General features: G+C 48.8%; 1 protein-coding gene across 2 annotated transcripts in view; it reads right to left on the bottom strand.

The window, feature by feature from the left end:
* Positions 1 to 1,094: 1,094 nt before the first annotated feature.
* ZMAT4 (zinc finger matrin-type 4) overlaps positions 1,095 to 10,910 on the bottom strand; it is a 68,752-nt gene continuing 58,936 nt past the window's right edge. For both annotated transcript variants that reach the window (XM_049831281.1, XM_049831282.1), the window contains 2 exons: positions 9,417 to 9,513; positions 1,095 to 1,491 (listed from right to left, as the gene is read on the bottom strand). In XM_049831281.1, the coding sequence (XP_049687238.1) occupies positions 1,476 to 1,491; positions 9,417 to 9,513 (113 nt within the window). In that variant the 3' untranslated portion in view covers positions 1,095 to 1,475. The remainder of the gene's footprint in view (positions 1,492 to 9,416; positions 9,514 to 10,910) is intronic.

The following is a 10,910-nucleotide window of genomic DNA, read 5'->3' as shown; positions in this document are numbered from 1 at the left end:
GATCTGGCTGGGGTCTGCACAAACAACGTTCCTTTTGAACAGTTAAGGCTGGTTTTCGGTTGATTTTTTTTCTCCCTTCGAATCCTTTGAATTTTTTCCTCCCTGCGAGCAAGGACCCCCTGAGCCACAGTCCCTGCCACGGGGCCCCTGGCTGCGGAGCTGTCGGCCGGGGGTCCTGCACGGGCGGTGGGACCCCGGCTGGAAGGGGCTGCCAGAGACCCCCAGCACCGGGAGGGTCTCCAACCCATCCAGCTCCTAACATTCCCTGCAGACCTTGACCCAGCTCAACGCTTCGGCTCTGCCGGCGCAAACGCGGCTGCAAACTTACAGGGTTTTCCGCTGCGGGGAGAACAATTCGGTCCAAACCCTCTGCCCACCTGGCAGGGAAACGCCGGAGCTCAGTGGGAGACCCGCGGCTCGGCAGCGCCGGGCTCCGACGGCGAGCGGCTGGGGAGGCCGCCCAGTGCCGGCCGGTGCCTCGGCGGAGGTCTGCCAGGGCACGGAGGAGGATTTTTGCCCCAGCACAAAACTCAGCGCCGGTAACACCCAGACGCCGGCGAGGGCTCGCCGTGCCACGGGGCTGTGGCTTCCAGCCCGGAGCCGGCCACACGGCGAGGGCAGCTCGGGGGAATGTGTGACGGTCAACCTCGGTGTCCTGAAACCAACCTCCGCACGCCGCCTCTCCGCCGTGTCCCGGCGTGCTGCCCGCGCGCGACGGCCCGGCAAGTTCAGGCGTTGCCGCCGGTCGGGTCCCACCGTCGTTCCCGCAGCTCTCCCGGAGGGCTGCCCGCTCCCAGGAACGGCCGGTGGGCAGAGCGAGGTCTGGCTTTGGGTTCGCATCAGCAATAGTCGATAAAGCGAACGGCTTCCGTCTAGCCTGTAGGAATCCTACTGGCAGGGAAAGGATTTTACGCTTTCGTTTTAGTTTTCTTTGCTCAGTGAACCGTTTGTTTCTCTGAAGACAAAGAGGGAAGGAAAAAATTCATCCGTCATACAATCCCCGTGATTCATTTTTTGCTGCTCTTTATGTGTTGACACAAACCATGCTGGAGAAGGTGAAGAAAGTATGTTTATTTCTGATTGAAGACTGATTACATCACTATCATGGATAATGTAATAGAATAATTTCATACTCTTGGGAGAAATCTAAGAATAAATATGAAAAAGTATTTGTTTCCACTGTCTCTGAAGATGAGTGATGATTAAGTGCTGTATTTACAGGATAGTTATCATACTCTAGACTCTGTGCTGAATAAATATTATCTTGAAAGGGTAAAAAAATCCATTGAAATATTTTAACTCACCACAAAATTAAAAAAAAAAAATCCATGTATTTGTCCAAAGCGAAGGTTAGTTACATGTTAATTATCGAATCCACACAGGATCATTGTCCAAGAAAGCATCCTCTCCTCGCTGACCAGCTCCTCTCCGCAGAAGAAGCCTTGGTGGTTTTCTTTGTCTCGACTGACAAACTACTACTGGTTCTTCAGGCTGCAAGACAGACACGAAGCAGAAGTCACTCCCCACCCTGCCATTCCTGCTCCAGAGCTGGTTTCTGCGCACCCCCCGAGTTCTGCCCACGCGTCTGTCCCCATCTTAGCCCAGGCAACCCCAGCAAAGAGCCTGCCCAACCCTGCAAAACTTGCCTGGGTCGTGACCCAACGCGGTTTTGGCCAGTGAGGAATTTCTCATTCAGCGAGCGTTGGCGATCTCGGGTTTACGCTCCAAGAAACCAGGCCGCTGTTTATGCGTTGCGTTAAAATAATTAATCTGTACACCCGACACCGCGAAACAAAGTTGCGCGAGCCATTCTGGGGCTTTCAAATTATGATCAAACCAGAAGATATCAGAGATAGCTTTATTTTCACTTACATTAAAAGGGAAGGGAGAAAATGTAATCCTATAATGAGAGAAAGTATTACACACTCTCTCTTCATAGGCAGTGTAATTACTCAGCTGCTCTCTGGAACTGAAATAATGACAAATTAAAAAGCCTTTCAATTCCATCTACCTTTTATAACTATTCATCTTCTGGAGTTATTATCAGTCTAAAGGCTTCTTTATATTTTAGGCATCAGCCACTATATGTTACAGAAAGCGCGTGGAAATTGTTACATCTCCCGACAAAAGTTGCTGTCGTCAAGGTAAGAAAAAAATCATTTGGCTTGGTTGTAAAGTACACGGTACCACTCAAGTATTTACTATAATTTCCTGAAATTTATTGGAAATCTTACATCAAAGAGTGCATTCATTCTGGGTGAGGATGCGCAGGAGGGAGCTCAGCACCAGGGATGGGGCTGGAAAAGCCCGGGGGGAAACAGAAATAACATTTTCCATAAAGCCTGACACAAACAAAGTCAGTCCCGGAGCCACCAAAACCTTCCCCTAGTTCTGTCTCCTGCTTTTCAGCATGTAATAAACATCCAGAGCCCCCGGAGCAGGGACAGCCGCAGAGGCAGAGCACCCACCCCATGAACGAACGCCCAGGACCCGCATCCGCAGCACCCGCGGAACGGCCCTGCCTTCGCCGCTCCTCCTGCGCGCGCGTTTGCTACGTCAGGTGCCGCAACCGGGAACGTGTTTCAGTCCCACCAGGCTGTAAATACTTGTTTATGCTTTCTTAAATAGATTGGAAAAAATATGGAAATGCAATCATGGTGAAGGGTGACATTTCTCCAGGCATGATATTTACAATATTTTGATTAGCTCTGATTTCTGAATAGCCAAGCGGCTTATGTTAATAAATACCCTATTCCAATTAGACATCTGTGTTCTCAATCTGAAAAAAAAAAAAAAAAAAGGGGGGGGGGGAAATGCACAGGCACCAAGCCTGCTGTCATTTGCTCCTCAGCAGGCCATGAATCGTCTGGGCTTTCACAGGGTGCAACCCAACGACTAGGTGAAGGGCTGCGCAGAAAGGTCTTCGAAGCACACCTTCCAAACCAGAAATGACCATTCTCAACCCCTAGGAATTCATTTTGACCAGATACTGCGCTCCTTTGATAGGTTGAATTGATCTTACCCTAACGATAGCTGCAGGATCGGGTCCCCTCTCTGCAAAAATCCTAAAATTAATCAGAAAGCACGAGTTTGAAAGGGAAACCTAGACGTGTGTTAGCATCTATGAATGTGTAAATGAGTGGTTATAAAGCCCCACAATACATTTGTGAGCTCCAGATGTGGCAGAGAGGTCTGGCTGATCAAAGAGACAAAATAAAGGCAAGAAGATAAAAATCTTCTTTATGGAAGTGGGAATCATTATACTCAATATAGTCAGACTCTTAATTACTAGGGCTGGATCTCAGCCTCCAGTCGCTGACAGCCAGAACGGTGGAGGACAGCTCACAGCTCTCGCTATCCGGCACATTATTATAGCATTTGATATATTTGCAACCAGCCCAGAGATGGCACTTACATCAAATGTGGGTCTGAGCTCTGGTACTCTGCCAACAGCATCTTTGGTCCTTTCATCCGCAAGCCCCTCAGGAGCTACTTCAGACCTGGAACTGGGCTCTCCGATGCATCGTCCCCACACACAGCTCTCTCCTCCTGGATGCAGTGACGAACACAGCACCCTGTGCCTGGTCCCACTGCCTGCGTGTGCTAATTAAAGGAGGGAAGTGCTTTTTGCAAAGCCCTAAGTTAATATTCCACGCAAGCGTTTCTTTGACGCCAGAATTTGAATATTCTCTGGCTTCTTCCACAACTATCCGGGACTTCAATTCTGTTGTTTGTTGCAAATCACTTTTAGCAGTGATTTTTCACCTTTACAGTTTACACAAACCAGGAAAAGAGAGAAGTTTTGTTTCTTGCAGCCTATGGCAAGCAGTGAGGAGCAAGGCTGGCATGTGATTCTCTCCCAAAATTTCGGAGATAATGTGCCCTCCTTCCTGCAGCTCCTCAGGAGCCGGTGTTTCGGCTGCCACTGGTCCCCATAGAAATGGAGCTGCTGGTGCTGACCACGGTCCAGCCGAAGTGGGCACCGGCACCTCGCTGGTCATTCTGCTGCTCTTCTGCTCGTCACAGGGAGGAGGAAGGGAGAAGGGGAGATTAAAAAAAAACCCCACATCTATTTCTGGAAAGCAAGTCAAACAATGACTCAATCATCTCCACACAGTTCATAAATCCCTAATTAAAGGTTTAGCGCTCCTCCCCGCCGCAGATGTTCCAGAGTCCAGCCACATTTCAAAACCTTCTTCTGGGCCGGCGCGTGTGCATGCAGCCACCAGCGTCGCTTATCAGAGCGGCGAGCTGAAGCTCTGCTTTCCTAGCACATTTAAAAGCAGCCCTCGCTCAGCTGCTCTGTGTGAATGCACGGTGCCATCAGAGCGAAGACGAACACTGCCTGACCCCTGACGTAAACAGACTGGATGCCAGATTTGTGATGCCTTAAAAGAAATATTCTCCCGTATCCGACTCTCACCCCAATTCCTGACTTTATGATAGGATAAAAAAAGGATGCGTTTTTCCTTTCTTTTCAAAAATACGGCTTGAAGTACATGCACCCTGAAGAAAAAAAATGGGAGCTAGTAGACATTATCTTGCTTTGCATATTCATTGGCCAGAGGGATAAGGACTAGCTCAATATTAGCTACCTCCTCCTGCATCTTTTATTCAACACCAAAAATAGCAGCCAAGACACTTTCAGCTTTCCTCCCCACCCCCCATTTTCCCATCTTTTGGTCAAACAAATCCAGCCAGAAGCATTCCGGTGAGCCCCTGAAATTCCTGTGAGCAAAGAGCTGAGCTCTCCCTGCCTGACACCCCCAAAGGAAGACCAGGTCAGCCGCAACCTTGAATTCGTGCTTTGCTAATGGAGCTCCAGCACCATTAGCGCCCGCGCTGAGAAGTGGTGGAGGTCCAAATAACATGGGCTGCTAAGCAGTAGTTCAAGGGCTGCTATATAGCGGGTTATTTAAAGCAACTCTAGCAGCGGCTCAGTTGTGTGCTGCTCTCTGGAGAGCTCTCAAGAACTGTAATAAATATCCACAACTTGACTCATTCCTCATAAAAGTTCTTCTCTCCTAAAGCAGCTTTTCAGAAGACTCGCCTACCTGCTATTTTTTGGGTGCTACCAGCTTCCAGCCTGCAATCACCTTCCCTGCTAACCTGTCCCAGAGCAAACCCCCTTTCCTTTACAAACTGCTCCCCCCACCCCCCGCCTTATTTTTTTAATTATGTGAAGTGTGACAGCTACATAAAATGTTTTGTTGCCTTGGCAACTGCAATCCACTGGCTTCAGACCGAGTTATAAGGAAGAGGACAGTCTTGACACTAACCAACAATAATGAGAACAGCAAAAACCGGTGGGCAAAATACTCGCCAAGGTACGCAGGAGGGCTGGCTCCCTTAGCTGGCACCCCAACGCGGAGCCCATTTACGTTTGCTTCACCCCGCGCTTGAGAATCAAAATGCTGCGATGACCCAGCCATGCTCTGCGCTTCGGCAGAAGTACCAGGTCCGGATTTCAAAATTAACTTTCTTTGCACAGAAGAGGTAATTGCTTGTAGAAAACTCCAAAACCTGGGTGCAGCCCTGTCAAAATCTGTTGTGTTTCTGCTGCCCTGCACATCCCCTTGCCTTGGAAATAGGGCTGAGCTGAGGGCACGCGTACCTTCAGTCACTCGTACGACAGTCAAGACACCGTGTACGATAACTTTCCACAATGTGTTCATTTACAGCACTAGAAATGAAGATTTCTTTGTCTTCGTCTGCGCTGTAGATGATTTCTGTAGTCAGGAACATGAGGTCTATGAACTGCTTTACCTTCCTGAATTCTTTTGCTACCTGCTATTATCACAAGTGCCCAACCTGTGCAGCCGGCTCTGTACAAACACCATGTACAAGGTCACCTCTGCGTACGTGGCAAATAGAAGAACTATGGTCGTGAGACCCCCCTGACTCATTCTGGGGCTGCATCTCTGGGTCCAGCCAGATTTAGCAGACCCCTTAGACTATGGGGAGAGAACTGATTCAGGATAAAAGATATGGGTAACTCATTCCCTCAGTCCCATATAGAGGACAATGAAGCTGCAAAAGCAGCTTTGAACAAGGAGAGTAAAATCTGGTTACGTACTAATTACAGGGTGGGAAGAGCTTTTGTTGTGCCCAAACCCAAGCTGCCAATCTATTGTCTCCCATGCTTCTGCACTTTCCTATAGGCGCTGGAGCGATCTCTGCTGTGCTCGGATACTTAGCCTCAAAGAAAATTGTGTAAGAATGAACAATGGATGGAGGAAATAGAATAATCAGAGCAATTTCCCATAGAAATTGGTCAGACGAATGTCTCTAATTGGCACTCCATTATTACATTTGTAGCATACTTTCTTTTGAATGTATTACTTTGTTTCCTCTTGTACTGAATACCCATGAAAATCTCTTGGGACCAGATTTAAGTCATTATGAATAAATGATAAGAAACTAAATTTAGAAAGACTGATAAGAATATTAATTTGCAGAAGAGGAAGGTCCTTCAAAAAAAAAAAAAAGCGGGAGTCCTGCAGGCCTCTGTGCCACTCTGGTGTTCCCTGCACAGGCTGGCTTGATCCTCACCGAGATGAAAGCGAAATGGGCCTTCCTATCAATAATTCATGTGCTTTCAGAGCTCCGGAAAGCTCTGGGAACGGCTGTGACTTCCACCAAGCCTTGACACTAAAATAGTGCAATGCCATTTGGCTTGCTGGCGTCCCAGTGAGATGGGCTGGGACACCGGGAGCCTCCGTAAACCAAAGCCAGCCGTCTCCACACCGCGTGCTGCTTCCTTCCCGACCACCCCGTGTGTTCAGGATAGCATTTGTCTGTACCCTGCTGCTTTATTACCACCCCCCTGGTTCCCCAGCGTTTCTGCTCTGGAAGAGTTGTTCTTGCGAGTTTGAGCAACTGCGGGAGGTTTTTCTGCTGAACAGCAGCAATCCCTCCTGCCACAGAATGGGATTCCCGGTTTCCCCATCCTACAGCCTGGCCTCCTGCCACACACGCTCAGTCGGGGAGTTGAGGGTCTTTCTTCCCCATGGGCAGCAATAAACAAATGTGAATTATTGTCTCAACTCCTGCTGATTCTTTACCCAGATACTCCCTTCAATCCCGAGCTCTGCAGTGAATGCACTCCCTGTTAGGCTCCTACTCCAGCTACAGAACAAGAGATGAAGCAGAAAGATCCTTAGTGTTTGCAATTTTTGTCAGAGTAAGTTGGAAGAAAACATTTGGGAAAGCAATAGATGCAGAAGGAATTATCTTTCTGCAGAACTGTCTAAGGGTGGAGATGACACTCTTCTAATTGCAGGTGATTGAACAACAAAAGCAGAAGGCATGGGTAAGAAACAGAGGATGTGAGGCACCCTCTCGACACCAAAAAGAAGTAGCGCATCTTTTCTGCACATCTCTATTTCCCATCCATGGGGCTGCTCTGATTTGAAATGAACTCCTTTATCCTTTGCAATAATACCAGCAGCAACAACAGCAATAATAATACAAACTCAGAAGGACTGGCAGGGGAAGGATAAATTACAGCTCTGTGCCCACATCACAGCTGCTCTCATTCCAGGTTTCCGACGGGAAGAGCTGTCAGCTCGATTTTCCAGCAGTGGGAATTTGTTGCACTGGGTACGGACACCAATCCCGCCTGCACTGTCCCGCACACTGCGCACGTAACCTGGAGGAGCAGGGATGCGCTAAAACGTAGTTAGGCGTGCTAAAAAAAGAAAGGGAGATAGAGGCAGCAAAGGACTTACTGAAGGTCCCGGATTGCTTGTGGCACAGCCTAAACCCCCGTCTCGCTTGCCTGACCCCAGCCCTCTTCTCCACAAACCATCTAGACCGGGAGGCGTGCTGGATCACCGCGGCCACTCAACAACTGCCTCTCCTTCCACTTCACCCATCCTTTGCAAAGATGGCGAGGGAGAACACCACCTCATCAAAAAGTCTGATACCATCAGTTCCTGCCGCTAATTGAGATCCCGACTATGACTCCACGCTGAGGTCCAGGAAGGGTAGCATTTGGAAGACAGTCAAACGCTCCGTGAATAAATAGGATAGAGCTAACGTTAATAATACTGGGAATCTTTGAAGGTGTAACATCAGCTGGGGAAGGTCTGCATTTATCCTTTGGTAGCTTACGCAAAATTAGACATTAGTACTTATTGCTGGTTCTGATCATCCTGCCTCATCTTTCAGACTGCCCGTAAAGCTACCTGAAGTATTTCAGTAAGTAATGACACCTTTTATGTCCCTCTTCTAATCTGGGCAGTCCTGAGTGCTTCAGCCTGAAACGGTTCCCAAAGCTCACATGTAAGTGTATTAAGAGAGATTATTTCATTAATCTACTCTCTGGTACCATGTATCTTTATCACTTCATTTTAATAATTTCTACTAATTGACAGAGCAGACTCCCTCCAAGTCTCAAAGTTGGGTAATACATAACTGCTCTAAATCACAGCATAAACATTTTCACTTGGAAACACCTAATGCCATTACACTCCCAGTGTCTCCTCTGAGGTTTAACACATGAAAGATGCTGCAAACTTGGGATCGCTAAGCACGACGGCTTGTGGCATCAGGACCAGACATCATTAACGTCTTCGGTCACTGCTGCCCATTTCTTCTTCACCCATCCCAGACCAGCAGGCACTGCTCAGTTTGAGGAGAGGATGGGCAGATATTTGGGTTCCCCAGCATCCTCTGACACGTTTCAGTGGGGAGGGACAGCAAACCTATAGGACAGGACATGGGGGAAGAGATGTGTAAAGCTATAAGGTACTCTGTGCTGTAAGTGCATGCGGTGCTGTCTCAAGCAGAAGTAAGGAGCGCTCCTGCCCAAAAGCCCAGAACCTCTGAAGGACAAGCTGAGGGCAAGGGGCATTCCTGAGGACGTGCAGAATGATAGCCATGGGGGGGGGGGGGGGCGGGTCCTGAGAAAGGGGGCTAGAGGAGAGGTCTGCAGGGGAGAAGGAAGATGTTCAGGAAAGCAGGACATCCCCTTAACACACCTCTCCAGGCAGGAGCCCCCGTCCCTGGGACATCTGCAGGCTCACGACTCCCCAGCCCCAGCCGAGCCTGCAGGACTATCCCAGAGTCTGCAGGCAGAAACCCAGGAAACCAGGACAAACCTCCAGCAGCAAAACACAGCAGGCTGCGTGGAAAGCACGAGGAGCTGACAGCAGGTCTCACTGGGGCATGCTGTGACTGGCAAGGAAATTAAGAGCAAACGGCACTCGGCGCTTCGGTGGGACTCCGGGAATCCCATCTGGGCTCAGCCCTGCGTTTCTCAAGCTGGAGGTGCCTCCCATATCTGTGTTTGCAAAACACTCAGAGCTCCTCAGATGAGAGGGCTATCAGAGCGTAAAGCGATATTTTATATATATTCATTAAGCAGACACAGACAGACAGGAGGCCACCGGGAAAAGCACGAAGATACCCACTTGGTCTGATGTTTGGAGCCCTTCAGGTGCGCGTGGTACTGCTCTATCGAATTCAGGGTGACGTTGCAGATGTTGCACGTGTAGCTGCGCTTCAGGCCTGCGAAGAAAACCCAGAGTCATTAATTGTGCGCTGGCTGTGCATTTCGGTGTAGGCTGAGGGCAAGCTCAGGGCTGCGCCGGGAGGAAAAACATCTGCGTGCTTGGGCTAGAGACTATTCAGAATCAAAATGGCAGCTGGAAAGTACAAATGAGTGAAAATGGCTGAAGAAAGGGGGGAAAAAGGAAAAAAGAAAAAAAAAAGCATTAGTCCTTGCCCCCAGCAAACTTCTAATTAATTAGAAGATACTCAGATCGCAAATTTTATTTCCAGTTTCCCAGATGTTTCTCTTTGCAGTAACCCATCTATTTACTTTTCCAGGCCAGGGTATCCAAGCATTAGTGAAGCCTAAAGAAAAATTTTTAAGAGACACAGACCAAGCAGAACAAAGCAGCGTTCAAAGGCAAATCCCTCCTGGAGACCGCGGTCCCCACAGTTCGTCAGCGCCGGCATCCCTCTCTCCTGACTTTCTCACGAAGCATCGTTACACTCAGACTAATGAGCACACAAGGCCCCATTTATTCCTCTGTTTTTTTGGGTAGCGATCGCAGTTCAGGGCAATCCCTCATTAGTGTGTTTAGGAGCCAGATCACTTAGGAACTTGATTTTCCCCCAAAGGGATCCGCTCTGATTTATCCATCGAAGTGAATGGCCGTGTTTGCCGAACGCAGCCGCTGGTGTCCCAATGCCAGCGAGTGGGCAGCCTTCGTCTGAAGGTCAGAGCTGGAAGCCTGGCGCGGGTACCAGGTGGCCATCCAAAAACTGGAAGCCAGGAACTCATTTGCCTGACGGATTTACTCTTGGCTGCGGTACCTGTCTACAGCCCCTGACCGCAAAGCAGCCCTTGCTTTGTTAATTTTAGCCCTTCACAGATGCAATAACAAACAACTATTTATAAAGCTGTTGCTTTTGCTGCTGGCCAACTGAGTACCGCTGAACTCAAAATAACATCTCAGTGGGTTCGCAGTAGAAACGTTACGACATTTGTTGGTTTTGTTTTGTGGGGGCTCTGGGGGGTTGGTTTTGTTTTGTTTGGGGTTGTTTTACCTTCTAACGCATCTCGTAGCTGCCTCTGCTACTTTCCATTTCATTGTTTGTTTGATTGCCACAGTTACAAGTCATTTTCTAAGTAAATATACCGCATTTTATTTTATTGCGATGTAAATTGCAGAGAACGTGATCTAAGTGCAGCAGTGCAGTTGGCTGAGCAAGTTAAGGCAGCAGCAGGCAGGGCAGGAGACTGTGCCGAGCTCCGGAGAAGCACACAGGTTATACACGCAGGCAAAAAGGAGACAAATGGTATCCGCAGCACCCAACCAAACCACGCAAACACCCCCAGAGCAACAAAAATGGGGGCTGCGGCCCATCCTGCTCCCTGGGTGATGGAAGGGCAAAAG

Source organism: Accipiter gentilis, chromosome 28 (assembly GCF_929443795.1).
Source record: "Accipiter gentilis chromosome 28, bAccGen1.1, whole genome shotgun sequence".
NCBI classification, from domain to species: domain Eukaryota; kingdom Metazoa; phylum Chordata; class Aves; order Accipitriformes; family Accipitridae; genus Astur; species Astur gentilis.
Note: the sequence above shows the minus strand (reverse complement) of the source record. Positions and strands in the feature narration are given on the sequence as shown.